Source organism: Plecotus auritus (genome assembly GCF_963455305.1).
Source record: "Plecotus auritus genome assembly, chromosome: 8".
Classification (NCBI taxonomy): domain Eukaryota; kingdom Metazoa; phylum Chordata; class Mammalia; order Chiroptera; family Vespertilionidae; genus Plecotus; species Plecotus auritus.
In genome coordinates this window covers 38810189-38833374 of record NC_137782.1, presented here as the reverse complement: position 1 = coordinate 38833374, position 23186 = coordinate 38810189, and the positions used below count along the sequence as shown (strand labels likewise).

At 36.0% G+C, this 23186-nt stretch overlaps 1 protein-coding gene across 1 annotated transcript in view; it reads left to right on the top strand.

Moving 5' to 3' along the window:
• The window catches only part of NDC80 (NDC80 kinetochore complex component), a 54172-nt gene that overhangs the window by 16054 nt on the left and 14932 nt on the right, over positions 1–23186 (top strand). Inside the window, exons 8-13 of the mRNA XM_080685535.1 lie at positions 4715–4808; positions 6026–6132; positions 6881–7025; positions 10653–10858; positions 15941–16093; positions 18345–18434. Coding sequence (XP_080541661.1) covers positions 4715–4808; positions 6026–6132; positions 6881–7025; positions 10653–10858; positions 15941–16093; positions 18345–18434 — 795 coding nt within the window. The remainder of the gene's footprint in view (positions 1–4714; positions 4809–6025; positions 6133–6880; positions 7026–10652; positions 10859–15940; positions 16094–18344; positions 18435–23186) is intronic.

Below are 23186 nucleotides of genomic sequence, written 5' to 3'. Positions count from 1 at the left end.
AGTTTTTTGATGGAGTCTTTTGGGTTTTTTATGTACAATATCATGTCATCTGCAAATAAGGACAGCTTTACTTCTTCTTTTCCAATTTGGATGGCTTTTATTTCTTCTTCTTGTCTAATTGCAATGGCTAATACTTCCAGTACTATGTCGAACAGAAGTGGTGAGAGTGGGCATCCCTGTCTTGTTCCTGTTCTTAGGAGAAATGGTTTTAGTTTTTGCCCATTGAGTATGATGTTAGCTGTGGGTTTATCATACATGGCTTTTATTATGTTGTGGTATGATCCTTCTATCCCAACCTTGTTGAGAGTTTTTATCAAGAAAGGGTGTTGGATTTTGTCAAATGCTTTTTCTGCATCAATTGATATGACTATGTGATTTTTATCTCTCAACTTGTTTATGTGATGTATCACATTTATTGATTTGTGGATATTGTACCATCCTTGCATTCCTGGGATAAATTCTACTTGGTCATGGTGTATGATCTTTATGATGTACTGCTGGATCTGATGTGCTAGAAGTTTGTTGAGGATTTTGGCATCTATGTTCATGAGGGATATTGGCCTGTAATTCTCTTTCATTGTGTTGTCTTTATCTGGTTTTGGTATTAGGTGTGATACTGGCTTCATAGAAGGAGCTTAGAAGTGTTCCTTCCTCTTGAATTTTCTGGAATAGTCTGAGGAGGATAGGTTTTAGTTCTTCCTTGAATGTTTGGTAAAACTCCCCTGTGAAGCCGTCTGGCCCCAGGCTTTTGATTGCTGGAAGCTTTTTGATGACTGCTTCAATTTCTTCCATAGTTATTGGCCTATTGAGATGTTTAGATTCTTCCTGATTGAGTTTTGGAAGGTTATATTTTTCTAGGAATATGTCCATTTCCTCCCGGTTGTCCAGTTTGTTGGAATAGAGTTGTTCATAGTATTTTTTAACAATCCTTTGTATTTCTGTGGGGTCTGTTGTTATTTCTCCTCTTTCATTTCTGATTTTGTTTACTTGGGTCCTCTCTCTTTGCTTCTTGGTGAGCCTGGCTAGAGGTTCATCAATCTTGTTTATCCTTTCAAAGAACCAGCTCTTGGTTTTGTTGATCTTTTGTATTGTTTTTTTTGGTCTCAATGTCGTTTATCTCCGCTCTGATCTTTATTATTTCCTTCCTTCTGCTTACACTCTGCGTTTCTTGTTGTTCTCTTTCTGACTCTGAGTTGTAGGGTTAGGTAATTTATTACCACTGTTTTTTGTTTTTTTTGCAGTAGGCTTGTAGAACTATGAACTTCCCTCTCAAGACTGCTTTCGCTGTGTCCCATAGATTTTGGATTTTTGTGTTTTCATTGTCAGTTGTTGCCATGATGTTTTTTATTTCTTCTTTGATCTCTCTGGTAACCCAGTCATTGTTTAATAGCATGCTGTTTAGTCTCCATGTGTTTGATTTTTTTGGATTGTTTTTATTGTAGTTGATTTCCAGTTTTATGCCATTGTAATCTAAGAAGATGCTTGATATGATTTCTGTCTTCTTGAATTTGAAGAGACTTTGCCTATGACCCAACATATGGTCTATCTTTGAAAATGACCCTTGTCCACTTGAGAAGAATGAATATTCTTTGGCTTTGGGGTGAAATGTTATGAAGATGTCAATTAATTCCATCTGGTCTCGTGAGTCATTTAGGATTGATGTTTCTTTGCTGATTTCTTGTTTAGAGGATTTGTCCAATGGTGATACTGGGGTATTAAAGTCTCCTATGATTTTATTGCTGTCAATCCCTCCCTTGATATCCTCCAGGAGTTTTTTTTATGTATTTGGGTACTCCTGTATTGAGTGCATATATGTTTACCAGAGTTATTTCTGCTTGTTGGATTGCTCCCTTTAGTATTATGAAGTGGCCTTCCTTATCTCTTGTTATGTCCTTCACTTTGAGATCTAATTTGTCAGATATAAGTATTGCTACCCCAGCTTTTTTTTTCATTTCCATTCGCCTGAAAAACCTTTTTCCATCCCTTCACCCTCAGTCTGTGTGCGTCTTTTTTTCTGAGGTGGGTTTCTTGTAGACAGCAGATATATGGGTCGTGTTTTCTTATCCAATCCATTACCCTATGACTTTTGATTGGGGCATTTAATCCATTTACATGTAAAGTTACTATTGATAGGTACTTATTTGTCGCCATTTTTATTCTTTACCCCTGTGTTCCTTCTTCGCTTCCTATTTCTTTTTTTTTACAGCAGACCCTTTAGCATTTCTTGCATTGCTGGTTTGGTGGCAATAAATTCCCTTAGTCCTTTTTTGTCTGTGAAGCTCCTGATTTCACCTTCAATTTTGATTGATAGCTTTGCTGGGTACAGTATTCTTGGATTCAGACCCTTCCTTTGCATGACTTTGTATATTTCATTCCATTCCCTTCTGGCCTGATGAGTTTCTGTTGAGAAATCAGTCGCTAGTCCGATGGGGGTTCCTTTGTAGGTAACTTTCTGTCTCTCTCCTTCCGCTTTTCAGATTCTTACTTTGTCGTTGCTGTTTGCCAATTTAATTTTAATGTGCCTTGGCATCGGTCTTTTGGGGTTCATTTTGCTTGGGACTCTGTGAGCTTCTTGGATTTGTGTGGTTTTTACTTCCCTATATCAGGGAATTTTTCTGTCATTATTTTTTCAAATAGGTTTTCTATTCCTTACTCAGTTTCCTCTTCGTCTGGAACCCCTATTATGCGGATGTTGTTTTGTTTTGTGTTGTCCCAAAGTTCCCTTAGGCTCTCCTCCTGCTTTTTTTTTTTTTTTTTTAATATATTGATTTTTTACAGAGAGGAAGGGAGAGGGATAAAGTGTTAGAAACATCGATGAGATGGGAGAGAAACATCGATCAGCTGCCTCCCGCACACTCCCCACTGGGGATGTGTCCGCAACCAAGGTACATGCCCTTGACCGTAATCGAACCTGGGACCCTTCAGTCTGCAGGCCAACGCTCTATCCACTGAGCCAAACCGGTTAGAGCTCCTTCTGCTTTTTAATTTTTTTTTCTAGAAGCTGCTCTACTTGGGTATTTTTTCCTACCTTGTCTTCTAGCTCACTGATGCAGTCCTCTGCTTTTTCTAGTCTTCCCTTGATACTTCCTATTGAGTTCTTTACAGCAGCGATGTCATTTTTCATTTCTTCTTGGTTCTTCATTTCCTCTTGATTCTTACACATATTGTCGAATTTTTCTTCCATTCTTCTCAGCCACCTTATATCTATTTCTCTGAATTCTTTCTCTGGCAGTTTGCTTGCCTCCATTTCGTTTACTTCCTTTTCTGGTGATGCCTGCTTTTCTTTCATATGTGGGCTGTTTCTTTGTCTCCCCATGGTCTCTCTTCTCCGGGTGTCTGGTTATGTAGTTCTCTCTCTCCTTTCCATGGTGGAGTGTAGAGCTCCCCTTAATCCGCGTGTTTTCACCAATTGGGGACCGGTGTTCTGGGGTTCGCAGCTGTTCGGTGGGTGCCATAGTTGTTGATTTCAGGCTTCAATAACATCCACTTTCCCCTTCAAGATGGCACGGTCTCCGCGTCCGAGCCAGTCGCTCCGGGAGGGAACCCAGCGGCAGTGGGGGCTGCCCAGTCAGGGGAGCCCTGTCCAGCAGTCCCCCACTGTCTCCTGGAGTATAGCTGTCCCTCAACTCACCAACAAACTCTCCCCGTGCGACCCTCAGCTGTTCTTTCTATCTGCTCCAGGACAAGGCTCGGGACACGTCTGTCTATTCTGCCACCATTTTTTCCTCCTCTAAAGTGTAATTTTTAATTAGAGAATTATCAACTGTTTAACTTCACCAGATTCTGAGCCTCAGCTCTGTGGATCCAGAAACGTGTTTTGAGTTTTTTTAATCTGAAAAATCAAATTTGACCAAGCTTAAAGGAAACTGATTCATCCTCATGGAATTCACAAGAGACTTATCTAAAGTAAACTGAAAATGTATTAATTTACCATCAGTGATACACCTTTCCGTTATAGGAATACTCATACTGCCTATTCAGAATACCCCTTTCATATCAGCCAAGTAATGAAAAGGTTGCTTGTAAACACAGAATCAGTGCAAAGGGAATTGGTTTGTCTTGAGGGATATTTACGTCATCTAGGCTATGGAAAATTCTGATCAGTCATTCTTACCTCCTAACAAAGTATGCATCCCCCGTGACCAAAACAACTCATAACTGCAAAGTACAGTGTTACTTTCTCCTGGATAAATATTAAGAATGATAATATAATATTATTTAGATCTCTACTAATCATGCCATATTTAAGCCTGAAGTAATAATGAAATTATAATCTTTATTAAATTCTGGTTTTCACAACTAGATCTTGTCAGCATAATTGGACTTACATGATTAATGATTCATTAAAATTTTTATAAAGTAGATTATCCCTAGTAAATAAGTTTGTGCATTTTATGTTAAATTGTTTTTATTAACAACCTTCCTTGTTTGACCTTCTCAAATTCTGAAGGTATGGTTTTTTTTTTACTGTTTATCACTTTTATCCAAATTTAAGTGTACTTTTCATCCCCTGTATTAGAAATACATAGCAGACCAAATCTGTGCGGCATTATTAATGATATAACCTAGGGTTGTGTCTCATTTATAGGAGTTCATATAGTTAATTAGTATACTTGACTTTTTTTTAAACTCACATTTAAACTTCCACTTAAAAAGTGAAACAACGTAAATAGAGAATCATAGTTTTGTTTTTAAATTTGCTTAACCCAAACAGTTGTTTTTGGACTACACCGTAAAATGCTATGAGAGCTTCATGACTGGTGCCGACAGCTTTGAGGAGATGAATGCAGAGTTGCAGTCAAAGCTGAGTAAGTGTTCTCATTCCTAGCATGCTTGCTTTTGGTCATTTATAGCTTAGCTTACCATACCCAATGTTTATATAAGCACTCACATTAAATTCATTTGGATGCCTACTGATTTTTATCTTCATTGTTTCCTTGGTGAAAAGAAGTAGTAGTTGAGCAAAAAGAATACTGGTGTTGGAGTCAGACCTGAGGCATTGCTCCTCACTGGCTATGTGAACTTAACAAACTTTGTTAAAGTTTTTCGAGATTAGATGGCCACGTGAATAAAGTATTAAACACACTACCAGGAGCACAGAAGATAATCAGCAAGTGTTATTCCCCTTGAAGGATAATATTTCTGTGCTATCTTTGCTTTACTATGTGAGAAATTAAAGCATCAATTAGTCAAAAGACCTAAGGTTGCTTTTAGTATTTGTGACATAGTTAGTGGTCCATTATATTTCCAAAGAAAACATTTTCCACTCAGCTATAACCTAGTGACATTCACTATTTACTATCTAACTCTAAAATGTTCCAAAGGTATTATTTTACATTTTTGTTCCTTTTATTGAAATAGCCTTGTATATAAAATGCCTAAGTAGTAGGTAAAGTAGATAAATTTGTGGAAAGCTATTCCTCCAAAGACAATAAAATCAATCAAAACAGGAGAATATTTTCTTGCCACTATTGCCATGGAAGGTGAAAGCAATTCTCTATATTCTCATACTCCTGAAGAATAAGCAGGATAATTTCAGCTTCTCCACATGAGAAAGGGAGCAAGGTAAATGTTTTAAAAGAGGAAAATTCATAGTGATCTAATACAGAAAGCGTCTGTTTAGTTCTTGGATATTTCTGTTTATAATTAGTTAATCATAAATTTTATTCATTTATTTAAACAATATTTATTGTATACTTACTGTGTGCCAGCAACCATTTAGGCACTGAGGATACAGTAATGAACAAGTGATAAAAGTCCTACCCTACCTAATGAGCTTACATTCTTTTGACCGAGACAGTAATCAAATAAACAACTATAAGTCAGTGGTGCTAAGTGCTACGCAGAAAAATAAAGGCAGGATAAGGAGGTTGAGAGTGTAATGGAGAAAGGAGAACAGTTTGCTATCTGACAGAGAGTGGGTGTCCTTCACTGAAAGTGTTTTGTGAAAGCATTGGTGAAAACCTGAGGGACAATGTTCCAGAAAGATTTGAGATTTTATGAAGTTGTTGGTTTTTGTCTCCAGAGGATTTATTTAATGTAGATGCTTTCAAACTGGAATCATTAGCAGCAAAAAACAAAGCACTGAATGAACAGATCGCAAGATTGGAACAAGAAAGAGAAAAAGAACCGGTTAGTAAACATGCTTATCTTCAATAAACTTATATACTTTGCTCTTTTGGACTCTTGAGTCTCTTTATTGAATACCAGCTATTTATCAATTTTTTTTAATAGATTAACAAAATAAGCTTCTTTAAAAGCTAAATTTTTTTTATAGGACAGAACTTCCACTGAAAACACATTTTGTATCTCTGGAGCTTTGTTTTCCCTTGGGATCTATCAGTATTGGACTAATGATGTTCAGAATATGATGAAAGAGTCTTACCTATTTACATAAGACCAAAAGATATTTTGAACCAGGTCCCCATGTTTTACACCTCTAGGAAGCACTGTATAAGAGCCCTAATTTTTTTTTTTTTTTTTTTTTTTTTTTTGTTAGTAGAAAGAAAATGGTAATAAAAGAGTTTATATAATATAATGTATTTTAGGGACTTTCTAAAAGCTAAATGATAATATTTAGATACCTAGTTTTGTTTTGTGTATTATATTATTGAAGCAGCCTGTTCTAGTCAAATATCAGATTTTAAATGTTTGGCTTTTTCATTCTGGCTCTTGACTTTTTCTATCCCAAACTGACTTCTTGAAAAGTACACCTTAATTACATAATAACAGTAAAGTCCCTTGACTCCCTCTAAAAATAAAAGAAAAATTCTATTTACCCTTCTCTATGATGAATTTAAGAAATATTGCTTTACTTTCAAGGAAAGTATGGAATTATTATTGATGAGAATAACTAATTTAATGTTCTTTTCTTTTAAAGAATCGTTTAGAAACATTGAGAAAACTGAAAGCTTCTTTACAAGCAGATGTTCAAAAATATCAGGCATACATGAGCAATTTGGAGTCTCATTCAGCCATTCTTGACCAGAAATTGAGTGGTCTTGATGAAGATATTTCTAGAATAGGTAAGCACAGCTAATACTAAAAGACATTCATATTGGGATGGGGACCTGCATGGGATTTATCACATATAGAGACAGCTTTGTCATCATATCTTTTTTCCTTTAATGGGAAATAGCTAAAGCAGGCTACCAAGTTTTTTGTTTGTTTGTGTTGGTTTTTTTTGTTTATTTATTAATCCTTACCTGAGGATATTTTTTTCATTGATTTTTTTTAGAAAGAATGGAAGGGGAGGGAGAGGAAGAGAGAGAAACATTGATGTAAGAGAGACACATTGGTTTGTTGCCTCCCACATGGCCCCAGTTGGGGCTGGGGATCAAACCTGCAACTCAGGTGTGTGCCTTTGATCAGGAATCAAACCCGCAATGGGCCGATGCTATAACCACTGACTCAAGTCGACCAGGGCTGGCTTTCAAGTTTTCAGTGTTTTCTGCAATTGCTGTAACAAATTACCACAAACTCAGTGGCTAGAAACAACAGAAATTTATTCACTCACAGTTCTAAAGGCTAGAAGTTTGAAATCTGGCAGGACCAGCTTGCTCCAAGGATGGTGGAGGGGAATCCATTCCTTGCCTCTTCCAGCATTCCTGTCCTTGTGGCCATGTCACTGCAATCTCTGCCTCCATTCTGACATTACCTTCTCTGTATGTCTGTCCCCTTGTCTGTGTTAATTTCTCTTTGCCTCTATCCTTAAGGGCATTTTTTTAAAATATATTTTTATTGATTTCAGAGAGGAAGGGAGAGGGAGAGATAGAAATATCAATGATGAAAGAATCATTGATCGGCTGCCTCCTGCACACCACACTGGGGATTGAGCCGCAACCCCGGCATGTGCCCCTGACCGGAATCGAACACAGGACCCTTCAGTCCGCAGGCCAATGGTGTGTCCACTGAGCCAAACCGTTTCAGCAGGGGTCCTCAAACTTTTTAAACAGGGGGCCAGTTCACTGTCCCTCAGACCGTTGGAGGGCCGGACTATAGTTTAAAAAAAAAACTAAGAACAAATTCCTATGCGCACTGCAGGCCAGGGACGAGTCGGCTTCTAAGCAGGACAGGCAGCGGCACCCGGCCGGCCGGATAAATGTCCTCGGTGGGCCACATGTGGCCCGCGGGCCGTAGTTTGAGGACCCCTGGTTTAGGGCCTTAAGGGCATTTTTTATAGCATTTAGGGCCCACCTAGATAACCCAGGTTAATCTCTTCTCAAAATACTAAATTGCATCTGCAAAATCCCCTTTTCCAAATAAGGTAATGTTTACAAACTATAAGGATTGGGACTTCATATCTTTGGGTGGACATTATTCAACCTACTATACCTTCTAATATGTTTTCAGGCACCTGGCTTTCTGAAGCCAAGAGGGACCTAACCTAAGAGCATATGCTGCCTGCATATAAATATACTAGTATACTGCCCTGGCTGGTTTGGCTCAGTGGATAGAGCGTCGGCCTGCGGACTCAGGGGTCCCGGGTTCGATTCCGGTCAAAGGCATGTACCTTGGTTGCGGGCACATCCCCCGTGGGGGGTGTGCAGGAGGCAGCTGATTGATGTTTCTCTCTCATCAATGTTTCTGGCTCTCTATCCCTCTCCCTTCCTCTCTGTAAAAAAACAATAAAATATATTTTAAAAAAATAAATAAATATACTAGTATATTGTATTCCATGTTGTAATTAATTAGCCAGATTCTTAAATCACTGCTAGCCTCAGTGTGCTATGATTATGTTATCCTCCATCACTACCGCCTAAACTACTCAACAGCTTAAGCTAACAAAACACAACGAAAAGAGGCAAGTACTATAATTCTTATGAAACAGAAGCCCAACTAAAAAAACCTTGTTTATAGACTGTGTGTCCCTAACTTTGTTTTCATAAACACATTGATCTTAATCATAAAAATACTGAAAATGTTATTGTACTAGTACATGATTTGTCAAAACTTCTCTAGTGCCAGAAGGAAAGCAAAGGAAGTTATCTACAAATCACAGGGCCATTGGACAACAGTTACCTACTATACTATTTTCCCAGGTCTTTGCCTGCTTCAATTTATTCTTTTTGTATTTTACAGGCAGTGTCTGCCTCATATAGGAGTTATGTAGATTGTCCTTAGGATATTTGATATAACTCTTACCCTATAAAATATTAATCATCTGTCAAGGATTATAATTATTAGGGTGATTGGCTAAGTAATTCGGATTGTGTGTATTAGATTTGCTCGAAACCAGCTCTTTGAATAGTTTAAATTTGATCTCTAATGTTTGTTCTCTATAGCGACAAGGAACCATGGACTAATTTTTTTTCCCCGTAATCACCATTTATCCCTCGATACCTCTTCCACCCCACTCCTTCCTGCAGTCACCATACTGTTGTCATGTCCATGAGTTCTTTCTCTTTTTTATTTTTTTTTTAGCTTAAATTAATGGGGCTACCCCATTAATTTCTTATTATAGCAATGTTTGTCATGCAGTTAAATCAATACTTTATAATATTAATATTCTATCTCCTTTATTGGTGTTTAATCAAGAGAATTTTGATACTTCCTACTTTTTTGGTATGGGAATTATTTTTCCCAATAAGTGCCAAGTAAGAGAGAAGTACTTCAATCATTTGCAATTCCCAGAGTAATTTAGTTTGATACAATAATATGACAGCTGTTAACCTAAGATGATTTTATTCTTGATTATTTAAACTTTAACTTTCTTGATTATTTAAAGCCATTCATGGCCAAAAGTGAGTGAGACATATTTAAACTCTACAGATGATGTTACAGATTTTTGTGTGCAGACTCCTGTATAAAATTTTACTTAAGCCAACCATTAATTTATTATGAGCTCAGGTGCAGAGCTTTCTAGCAACAGTGCTACAAATAGATTATAACAAAGCCATGATCTTGATCCTCTCAGCCCTCAGGATGATCTCTCTTGGCCCCTTTGGTCATGAGCATCTTCATCCATTTATCCCAGCCTGCTTAAAAATGTTTTCATATTCTTTGCAAGCTGAGTCACAGAAGGTTAAAAAACACTATTCTATATAACCCCAAATATTTTTAATTTTATAACTCCTCTTCCTTTTTGTATAATCATTTGCTGTTTCTATGTCCCATATCCTCTTGGTACAATATAGTCATTCTGGATTACAAATTTTGGTAAATAGACAAAGCAAGAGCCTAATCACTATGGTTACTTAATATCTGATGAAATCACTAAAATATCAATGAATAAGAATAAACTTATCTATTAAAATATTTTTGTTTGTGAAGAATTTATGGATTTTCAAGCTTATTATAGAGAACCGCATAGGAATGTTAAAAGTATTTGAATTGAACATTGACAGGCTATCTCTCTTAGCTGTAACAATTCTTAGTTGTAATCATTATACATGGGATCATATTATTTTTCATTTAGCACTTTCTGAAAAACATGGCATGGCAATAGGGAAATAAGGTTCACATAAAACTTTGTTTATTAAGACTGTTATTAAAGTGGAATCAAACAGAATTATTCAAAAGAGAAAATTATACATGTACATAACTTGAAAATGTAAACACCTTAATCAACTCTACTAAATAATGGCATTATTTCTTTCTAGAAATTAAAGGAATTTAACAAATTTGTGTGTTGTTTTTTTTTTTTTTTGCAGAACTGGAATGTGAAACAATGAAACAGGAGAATACTCGACTACAGAATATTGTTGATAACCAGAAGTACTCAGTTGCAGACATTGAGAGAATAAATCATGAAAGAAATGAATTGCAGCAGACAATTAATAAATTAACCAAGGACCTGGAGGATGAACAGCAGCAGTTGTGGAATGAGGAGTTAAAATATGCCAGAGGCAAAGAAGCGGTAAGTCATAGCATTTCCAGAGTGGTAGCTCACCAGAGCAAGCCTTTGTAAAGGTCTATCCTAATTCAGAACTGAATATCTATATATATAAAAGGCTTAGTATGCTAAGTGTCCGACCGGTTGCTATGATGCGCACTGACCACCAGGGGGCAGACACTCAATACAGGAGCTGCCGTGACGCACACTGGCCATTTACGGAGAAACGGCACTGCGGACCTGGCGCCCACAAAGCAACACTCGGCTTCCTCCAAGTGGGACACAGACCTTGCCACCACTCCGGGGCAACACCCCACCAAATCACAGCCAATGCTGCTGAGATGCCATGGTGCAAAATGCAGCCCACAACTCAGCCCAGCCCAGAAACGGTGGCTATAGGCGCCAGGTAATGACATCACATAGCAATGCCCGGCCTCCTCTCCTAGCAACTAGCTTCCTTTGAGTTTCTTCAGCCCAGGAACACATCTTGCTTTATAGCCAGGTGTAAACATTTTACGCTGTAACCAAATGTCTGTGAAGTGTTTTCCCATGCCTCATTTGATCCTCTCAGAAGTCCTAGAGTAGGTAGATAGGAGACTCAGTGGAATCCTATTTTCTTTTCATTAGCCGGAAAACAGAGATTTAGAAACCTTTAGAAACTTGACCTGACTGAAAAGAAGTAAGAAATGGTGGACCTTGTAAATGACTTCAGTTTTTCTCACTGCGCAGAATATAGTCAAACACTGCTGCAGTTAAATATTTTACCCTTTGTTCTCCCTGTGTGATCTATAATAATAATCTGCTTCGTGTTGATATTTACTGCTGTGTTGCTGACAATTATCTAAAAGAGAAGTTGGAGTGCTTCACTGGGCTGGAAAAAGTTTAGCTAAATCAGAAAGCAGGTCTAATTAAGCAAGTTTATCTATACATATAAAGCTCTTGCTGGTACCAATCTCATGCGTGTGTTTCAATCTGTCATTGTCAATCATGCATTTGGTTGACACTTCTATTATAGAGAAAGGGTGAATAGTGATATTAAAATATTTCTTCTAATTAATTTCCTTTCAATGTGCATGAATTCATGCACTGGGCCACTAGTGTAGAATAAGTTGGCTAAAGAGGTAACATTTTTTAGCATTGACATTTTACTAAAATACACTCATCCCTTTATGTCAATTCAGTAACATGCCAATTTTTGTCAGTCAAATTAAGGTAGCCTTTATTGTCAAACAGTGAATCAAAAAATAAGCAAAAAGGTTTCTCAGGCTATGAAAATAATTTTCTTAAATCCCCTGCCTTTCATTCTAGAAGAGGATAAGAGTCACCTCTTAATTTACCTATTCACTATTCAAATAAACATTTATTTAACATCTACTATGTACCACTCATCATGCTGGACCTAGAGGAAATAAAGATAAAAGGACATGTATTCTCCCCTCAAGAAACTTCTAATCTGGTTGATATTTTCTACCATGAGATCAGATCTTTAATAGGTATTTACATAAGTAACTGAGTAAGCATATATTATACCTAACCCAGATTTAGTGTGTACAGTGTGGGGAGATGGATAAGGTGGTTTTTAGAAAGGCTTCCTTGAAAAGATAGCACCTGAACTGAAATGGAAAGTTTAAGGAACAGTTAGCATGGCAAGGGTAGCGGGGAGTCAGCAAACAAAGGAGTTTATGGGAATACCACAGAGAGTATAGCATGATGCACTCTGGTGTCCTAAGCATTTCATGTGGCTGGTGCTTAACAGCAAGGTACAGGGGCACAGCAATAGATGACACTCAAGAGATAAGGCATGGACCAGACAGTAAAGATCCTTTTCATGTTTAGAAGTTGTTTGGACTTTATCCTGAAAACTCTAAGAAGCCTTTAAAATTTTTAAATAGATGTGACCACAATTCAGAAAAATCTCAGTTTTGGTAATGTGAAAAATGGATTGGAAAGGAACAAAAGAGATAAGGATCTGTGGCAGTAATGTGGTGAGGAATTACAAGCTGAATTTGGATAATGCAAGTGGAGATTCAAAGAAGTGGGTAGATTCTGACTAGATAGGAGTGAAAAAGACCTGGTGAAAGAATGGGGAATAGTCACAGTGTCTGGCTTGGGTGGTTGAACAAGCAGTAATACCACTCACTTGGAAATGAAAGTCACCAGTCAGGAATGGGGATGGTCTGCTGAACCTGTTGTGTTCATTGGGCATCCACGTGAAAGTGTCTAATAGGCTATTGCTATATGGATCTGGACAATCTGGCTTTGCAATGTAGATTCAGTAAAAATCAGTATACAGTAATATCGTGATGGAAACCAAAGAAGAATGCTAGTACATAGGAAGATAGAACTCTGAGAACACCATCTTGTGAGTGGATAAGGTTCTTTAAGAGAGGCCTAAAAGGAAACTAAAGACTATCCAGAGAGGTCAAGAGAATAGAAGCTGAGAAAGGAAATATTCAGAAAGGACTTAGCATTGTCAGATGCAATAAGACAATGCAAAAGTTTCTGTCAGATTCACTAATAGTGATCACTAGTGATCGCTATCAAAACCAAATTATTTGACTTTATTTTTAATTTTATAGGTAGTACATTATCATTTTAGCCAACATTGTTGAGAGTGAGCCTACTGACAATGTAAATTTCTAGACAATCTTTTATAAATATTCTATACTTCTGTCTTACGTGGCTATATGCTATTTACTTTTTTACATGTAGCTGTCAGTATACATGAACTTTTAATGATTCAGCATTATGGACATGACACCAGTGTATTCTTAAACAATATAATAAGTTAACAGGTTGACTTAAAAATGTCTAGGGACATTTCTCCTGTCAGTTCTACAGCAATCTTTTCTGCTATATACACTATTTGCATTCCTAAGAAAACTTATATAAAGCTTCTTTTTAAGGAAAGGAAAAGAAAACGTCTATAAATAGGCTCTTTTTTTGAGAATTTCAAACTTTTGTGTACACTATTATTTTCAGTTACAATGTTTGTTTATTGGTAGTTGTAGTTCTAAAATTTAAATAGTCACTAAGAAAAAATTAGTCTCTATCTTTTAGTCCAAAAGAAATGACATTGTTTTATCCTCTTCCAGCACTTTCCTTAGTACAATATTTCTTATATATATTAATCACCATTGTTAAAATGAAAAAAAGAGCTCAAATGCAGCCATGTTTGCATATGGAGGCAATACTGCTTTTCATCCTGGCCACATTATAAAGTACATTATAGGTATAATACAAATTAATAGGTGCATTATTAAAAATCTGAATTTTAACATCTACATATGTAATTGTTAATCTGGAATAGACAGTTCAGTATGAGGAGTAAGCATTACCTCCTTTTATTTTTGGCCCTGTTTCACTATACTTTTACTTTGCCTTAATCATCTGTACTCCCTCATCCTCCTAACCCTGTAGGTAATCCCTGTCTTCATGTATTAAGTAGAAAAATATGCATTTATAAAAAGTAGTTTGTAGTGGTGATCCCTAAAGTTTTTGAACCTAGAATTTGGTAAACCCGTGTTTTAGCTCTGGATTTGCCACCTCAAGCCTATGTCACTTCAGTGTGTCATCTGAGCTATCATAGCTTCAATTTCCTTATTTATAAAATGAAGTGTGGTTAGATTAGCTTGATGAATCTGAAATGACTTACTTCAACAATTATTTATGAGTATATTTTATCTCTTGAATTCTGTATGTAAAAGGGGAAGTTAGGAATCTCTGGACTAAGTAAACTCTGAGTTTAACTAAAACTAGCTATACCAAAGGGAATGCTACTTTTGATTTGGAGGACCAGGCTGAAAGAAGAAAATTATCTGGGATAGGTAAACAATGGCCTAATGAGCCAGAGTACGGCCATGGACACTGAAGACAAAGCCCTTGAGTTGGATACTGGGTAAAAGAGAGTAAAGAATGGTTGCAGAATGTAAAAGTTCAATATAAATACTTTGTTCATCTTTCTTCTTTTTCTGGACTAATTTTTATTCTACATGCACTGCTGACTGGGGTAGCCTTCTGGTAATCTTTGTTGAGATAGACATTGAGAGTGCATCTAGATTAATCAGAAAAGAGTTTATCAGTTTTCACTGTCTGAATTGGTTGTGAGAAGGAGAAAGTAGAGACACATCTACCATATATTTGCTCTCCCTGCAGTTTGGCATGATAAAGTACATGGGTTTGTGAAAGCTGTTTTCATTAGATAAATAAAATGCTAGTAAACAACAGAAGAAACTACCCCTAGTACCATTTAGTATAAGGACAAATACACCTACATACATATCGTAGTGGTTCCTAGAAAGCTACTACATAACAAATTGTAGTAGTTGAGATTATTTCCTTTCATAAAGAAGAAATCTTAAATTTAATAAGTAGAGCTAATAAATTTTTGGAAATGGCAAATTATTTAAGCAAGTTCCAATGAGTGCTTTTGCCATTGCATTCTTTTTTATAGATGGGTAACAGCAATGAGAAACTAAATATGTACTAAATGGAGGGAAAAGTATGAAAATAAATTGCCTAACCTCTGCAGATTCATTTCTTTAATCAATTAAAAAGTGTTTACTATATTGCTAAGTAGTATTTTATGTTCTGGGGATTCAGCTGCTTTCATGGAGCTTATATTTGTTTGTGGTAATGAACAAATATATGTCACAGAAATGAAAATCCTTAACAAAATATTGGCAAAATATTATCTTTTGTTTTCAGTAGGTTGACTATGATGTATGTAAGTTTGGTTTGCTTCGTATTTTTTTCTTTACGTTTGCTCTATTTATTGGTTCTGTAAGGGAGGGGAGGTGAATTTTCACTAATATCTCAATGTGGATTAACTCTTATTTCAAACTATTTGTCAGATAAATGGAAGAGCAGTAGTATATTGCTTACTAATTATAGTCTTATAATTATCCTACAAATTTAGTGTGAATAAAATTTTTTTCTTTGTATTTTAAAATTTCCACTCTTACAACTAAAAATACTAAATTACTGAAATACTAACAAATAGACAATATAATTTTGTGTAAAATTACAGAAATGCCAATTGAAAACCATTTGGAATGGGGCTGTTTGTTTTTTTTAACATTTATTTTTTTTGTTCTCTTCTTACAGATTGAAACGCAATTAGCAGAGTATCACAAGTTGGCTAGAAAATTAAAACTTATCCCTAAGGGTGCTGAGAATTCCAAAGGTTATGACTTTGAAATTAAGTTTTATCCTGAAGCTGGTGCCAACTGCCTTGTCAAATACAGAGCTCAAGTTTATGTAAGTAATCATAAGTATTTCAAAGATTCTCAGATTATATGATTGCTATCTGGTTCATATGTCTATAAGTAAAAGTTTAAACTTCAGCATTTCTATAATTCAGGACTAAAAATAAAGCACTGAAAGTTTTTATCTTCTTCTTGGTAGTAGAAATTTTCTCTATTGTACTTTACTCTTAGAACTATAATGCCTTTTCATCCTGTCTACCTATTTTATCTATTTAACTATCTAGTCAAAAATTGTGCTTTAGTAGAAGTCTTTACAAGGTATGGTAACAAGACCAGTTCTTCCCAGAATTGAGAGGAAAAGCGTCCACAGAGCTGGTGAACCTGGAATGAATCTTGAAAGGTTTTTGGGGTTGTAGAGTTTCATACACAAGGAAACACATGAAAACATGAAATATAATAGAGCATTAAGTGACTTCAGCAGTCAATAATGAGAAATCTGCTCCTAATTTGTTAAATATATCCAAGGATGTAATTTGGGGAAGAAAATTTTTAAATTGCTCTATTGCAATTTCTCAATTATTCACAAGTTTCAGTACTCTAGTGGTCCTCCCCAAAAATGTAAACTTTTAAATAAAGAATTTCAATTCTAAAGTTATGCATTTTTCCCTTGAGAATTATTTATTCCTTCAATAAGTTATTTAATACAAGTGTTCCATATTAGGTAAGTGCTGGAAATAAAATACCCAAAAAGATATAGTTTCTAATTTCCCAGAGATTACAGTTTACTGGTAGATAGATTTTGATTAAATAAAACCACACTCATTTTCAATTTCAAAAGGTACACCCAGTAAACATTTAGTCTTCTACTGAATTGTTTCTCAAACAATTGCTAGATAGCTGGACAGATAGGCAGGTAGGCAGGCAGCCAGGCAGATAGAATGTACTCACTGCTGCTTTGAGTAGTTTGACTTTACTAGTGTAAGAAAATAATTACCTGAATCAAATCAGAAAAGATTATCTATTGCAAAAAGAATACATATGCTCAGAAAAAGAAGGAAACATTTTTTATTTATCTGTAGAAATAGTTTTACATAAAAATAGAATAATAAAAATAGAAATAGCATCAAGAAGATACCATTCCAACTGTTATAAGTAGTGTTTGGAGAAAGGTTAAAGAGGACATTACATCTTTCAAAACAGAGCACCCCAAATTAAAACTCGCCAATAACTTCAAAAGGCCTACTGAAACATAGTAATGTACAGGGTTTTCTTTTGGAGTGATGAAAATGCTTTGGAACTAGAGGTGATGGTTATACAACAATGTGAATTACTAAATGCCTCTGGATTGTATACTTTAAAAGTTAATTTTATATTAAATTTATTTTAACTTAATTATTTTATTTAACCATTTTAATGTGTAAGTTCTACCTCAACAAAACAATAATAATAATAATAATAATAATAATAATAATAATAATAGGAAGCAATGAAGTGCTGTGTTGAAATAAATCAGTAAAATAGCAGGAAAAAACACACACATAAGAAATAGAAGCAGGTAAGAGCTTCTGGGTTTGTGAATATGTGGCGATGCAAACAGAGTGGCAAAGCCCAGAGAGCATGCCCCTTCCCAAATACCTTACTCTATGTAGTAGCTCTCCTATCTGGTTGTTCCTGAGTTGTATTCTTATTTAAATAAACTTGTAAACATTGACCTATTCTGTTCACCCACCTTGCTTTCTTCACAGAACAACATACCCCAATGATCTTTCTACAGTAGTATATTGAATTGTTCCTTGTTTCTTTTGCAGAGTCCTCTATTTGTGTGGCTTATTGAGCCAGTCCCTGTTCTGGTCTTTGCCATTACAGTAGGGTCACAATGAATAGCAAAAAAGTGAAGAAATGAAATACAAGCAGATATTTGTAAGGCTAAACAGTTAAAAAGGATTAAAAGAAAATGATACCTCTGGAGAATATAGCATAAAACATACAAATTGTTTCTAAGACTGCATTAAACTAAGTATATTTATATAATGTTTAAATAATAACAGTGGATTTCCAGAATAGATAAGCAAATCTAGAATTTTGCATGTATTCAAAACCAAAAGCAAGTTATATTCTATAGAAATTATATTAAAAATTAATTTTATATTCTTATTGATGGTGTGTTCATTTAGATTCAGGATATCAGATTCACTGTTTTTTTCCAAAAGTGGTTCCTCCTATCACATTGTGTAGATGTCTCATAAGAGAAACTTTTTAATTACATATGTCATATGTAACCCCCATTCTTATGTATGTTATAGGTACCACTCAAGGAACTCTTGAACCAAACTGAAGAAGAAAGTAATAAAGCTCTAAATAAAAAAATGGGGTTAGATGATACTTTAGAACAAGTAAGTAACAAAACATAGTCATTAAAAGCAAAAATAAGATTTTTTTAAACTTAAAATTACATGTGATTTGTGGTTTCTAATTGCTAAGGAGTGAACTTTAAAATATGATAAATGAGAGTTGGGAATACCCTTGACTTAGAAACATTTCAAGTAATTTTTTAAAGTAATTTAAGCATCCTAAATTTCATATATCATTGATATAAGAAAGGGATATATGTAACAGTAAATTTCCCCTTTTTTTTTTAATATATTTTTATTGATTTCAGAGAGGGAGGGAGAGAGAGAAACATCAATGATGAGAGAGAATCACTAATCAGCTGCCCCCTGCATGCCCCCCACTGGGGATCAAGCCCACAACCTGGGCATGTGCCCTAACCAGGAATCGAACTTTGACCTCCTGGTTCATAGGTCGACGCTCAACCACGGAGCCACACTGGCTGGGCTCCCTTTGCTTTTAATGGAGAATTGCCTCATTTAATTAGAGATAAGTTAATAATATTCATTTTTATGCTAAAAGGGCTTTAAGGTGGCTCCCTTAAAAGTAGATATGTATCATTTGGGATTAGAAGATAACTAGATATGATAGGTTAAGAAATTTATTTTTACCAAATTTTTCTTTAAATTCAGGGAAACTCATATTTAAATGTCTGTGAAAGTTTGTTTCTAAAAGTAGTTTTCTGAAAGTTTCTGCTTCTGAGTTACACCAATATCCTTGAAAGAGAACACTACTATTATATTTAACTAGAGGCCTGATGCACGAATTTGTGCACTGTGGGGTCCCTTGACCTGGCCTGTGGGATCATGCCGAAATGGCTCTCTGACATCCCCCGAGGGGTCCAGGATTGTGAGAGGGTGCAGGCCAGGCCAAGGAACCCCACCAGCGCACATTCGGGGCCGGGGAGGGAAGTGATTTTGGCCAGCCGGGGAGGTACCGCGGGAGAGTCCAGGGTGTGTCCGGCCCGTCTTGCTCAGTCCCGATCAACTGGACCCCAACAGCAAGCTAACCTACCGGTCAGAGCATCTGCCCCCTGGTGGTCAGTGCACGTCATAGCGACTGGTCGACCAGTCGACTGTCTGCCCCCTGGTGGTCATTGCACATCATAGCGAGAGGTTGAGTGGCCTTAGCATATCATTAGCATATTACGCTTTGATTGGTTGAACGGCCAACCGGACACTTAGCATAGTAGGCTTTTATTATATAGGATAACCTTTAGAATAAACATTCTTATAGTTTATTAAGAAAAGTTAAAAAGCTACTCAGATGCAAACAAAAGGTATTGTTAATATGACACTAAACAATTAAAGGAAAACCCTAGTTAATTCAACTCTCCAAGAACTGTTGTGTTCTGGCTAACAGATTTCAAGATGCAATTGTCCCCACCTCCCCCACCCCATCCACAGTTTCCCTCTCTACAGTTTTAGTAATCCATGGTCAAATGCAATCCAGAAATATTAAATGGAAAATTACAGAAATAAACCAATTTTTAAGTTCTAAATTACACACTGTTTTGAGTTACATGATGACTTTTCAGGACATCTTGCACTATCCTCACCAAGGATGTAAATCATCCCTTTGTCCAACCTATCCACACATATGCTACCCACCTGTTTAGTCATTTAGTAGCCATCTCAGTTATCAGATCGACTGCTGTAGCACTGCAGTGCCTGTGTTCAAGTAAGTATATAGAGTATTCAATACCATCCATGGTTTCAGGCATCCACTGGGGATTGTAGAACTTCTCCCACATAGATATGGGGGGCATGCTGTATAAAAGAAACCCTATCTTTTTCCTAAGAATAGAAACTTGTTTATTTTTTTTATCATCTGGAAATAAAACCTGTGGTGTTACACAAATGCAAGTAAGCCAAATATTTTTTAATGTTAAATATTATCAAGACTTTTTTGTATTAGAAAGAATTTTTCCACTAAAAAAGAAAAGTTTGTAACATATAAGTGAGGAGTTCTGTGATACTATAGTTGGGGTTTCTGTAACATTACAGTATGGAAAGAGAAGGAATTAGGACTACTTTAACAGGTGTTTCGTAGGGTTATTTAAGATTAAGTCTTCTGTAGCCTGCTCCAGTTTGATTTCTCTCTTTTGTTGGGGTGGGCATCAAACCTAGAAACTCTCAAAAAGGTGTGAATTCCAAGCAATAGGAACCTCATGACTGAAACACCTTTTAAATTTACAGTGAAACTTTTGAAAGGCTATAGTCAGAACAACTGAGGAGGGATGGGGATTGTAAGATGCCTACTATAGGCTAGCTAATGTTCCAAAGATAAAGTTAAGTTTATATGAAATATAAATTCCCATTTGGAGAAAGAGATTGACATGCTGTTATGCTAATGATATTTGCACTTTTGCAAACTCATTTGGGAATAGAAAAAAGTGAATTAAAGGGAAAGCAACTAAAATTGTTAAGAGGTTAATATATTGTAGTGGAAAAAGAAGGAAAGGGACAGGTTTAGGAAATGTTAAGGTAGAACCTAAGCATTTCATGGCTGAATGTAAAACCTAAGAGAGAAAGAAATAATCAACAGTGACTTTCATTTTTCTATTGTGGGTAACTTAGAGGAGAAAAATGAGTACAGGAGTGACACAGATAGTACTAGAGATGTTGAGCTTGCTATCTATGGGACATAGACATCCAAAAGGAAGTTGAAGCAATAGATTTAGAACATAAGAGAGAGAATTGGTCCAAAAATACAGATTCCAGGATCTTTGGCATATATGTGATACTTGAATATGTCACTGATATTTCTAAGGGAGACTGTACTAGAAAGTGGCAGAGGCTTGAATCTTGAGAAAGAACAACGCTTAAGGGATTGGAAAAAGAAGATTCTGGGAAAAACACATAGAGGAAGTAGACAAAATAGTAGAACAATCAGAAGAAAAGAATATGCTATAAAAGTCAAAGTAAGAAAGACTTTTCAAGAAAGGAGTGATGTTTAAACTTACTGTGCTAATCATTTCACAATATATACATACTAGAGGCCTGATGTACGAAATTCGTGCATGGGTAGGGTCCCTAGGCCTGGCCGATGATCAGGGCCAATCTGTGGGGCGACCAGCAGGGCGATCGGGGGCCCCCGCTGGCACCTGGCTTGACTGGCTTGGACTGGGGGCAACTCCAGCATTGAATGTCTGCCCCCTGGTGGTCAGTGCGCATCACAGTGACCGGTCATTCCACTGTTCGGTCGATTTGCATATTAGGCTTTTATTATATAGGATATCAGATCATTGTGTTATACACTGTAAACCTATACAATGTTATATATTGATTATATCTCAATAAAACTGGAGGAAAAAGAGAGTGATTAGTATTGCCTTCTGCTTCAGAGACTAAAGACTAAAACAATTTTCTCAATTTGTCAGTGTTTAACCAAGTTAAGAGAGGATAAGGTAAAATAGCAGTTTGAAATAGAACAGTTTAAATTGAATTAGTAAATTAGAATGACAAAACTAATCAATCTGAAAAGTACTTTAAAATAATTGCCAAAATCATTTAAGAAAAAACAGGAACATACAAATGAGAAATGGGTATACTATAAATATAGAGGGAATTTACTTGAATTATGAAGTAATACAGTATAAACACAAATCTTTTAAAAATTTCATTTATAAGGCTACTGTAATTCTCATGTCACAACCTGATAAAAGACATCACAAAAGAAGAAATTAAACCAATTATACTTACGAATATAAATGTAAAGTTTAAATATTAGCAACTGAAATGTACTAAGCATATATATATATATATATATATATATATATATATATTCACACAGTGAGTGGCCACGTTATTATGATCTCTGAATGCATAATAATCTGGCCACTCAGTGTATATCCTATATAATAAAAGGCTAATATGCAAATTGTCCCCTCGACCAGCAGGCAGGCCGGCCAACCGTCCATGTCTCCTCCCCTTGGCCAGGATGGCCGGACCCCACCCATGCATGAATTCATGCACCGGGCCTCTAATATATATGTGTGTGTGTATATATATATACATATATATATATATACACACATACACACACACATACACACACACACACACACACACACACACACATATATATACACACACACACACACACACATATATATATACACACACACACACACTGAGTGGCCAGATTATTATGCGTTCAGAGATCATAAAATCTGTCCACTCAGTGTGTGTATGTATATATGTGTGTGTGTAATTGATGTTGGTGATACAATATCTGCCCTTTTTAACTCTATTTCAGGTAGAAAGGAGGGCCAGAAAACACTTATTTTTCTTATAACATTTTTGTAGTGTACATACAAGTATCTAAATAATACACCCATCTAAAATAATCACTAGGTTCTTTCTGAAGGAAGTGGTAGCTGAGCTGAGTTGTAACAACTAGGAATTGGCCAGTGGATTACACAGAAGGATACTTCTAAACACACACACACCACTGAAGGACCAGAGACCAAAGAGCATAGCATGTTAATGAATTACTATTAGGATAATAAATAGAATAAGGGAGCAGCCTGGAGTAACAAGGATATAATTATGAAGGGGGTTAGTTGCTTATTGGCTGAATGTTTATTCTGTAGGCAGTGGGGACCATTGAAATTTTTTTAGTCAGGGAATAACACCTGTGTGTTTTAGTAAGCTCATAGTATTGCCCTTTCGAAGGAAAAATACACACAATTAAGAGACTTCACAGTAACTTGGATGATAAGCGGTAAGAACTCAAATTAAGGCCACTGCAAT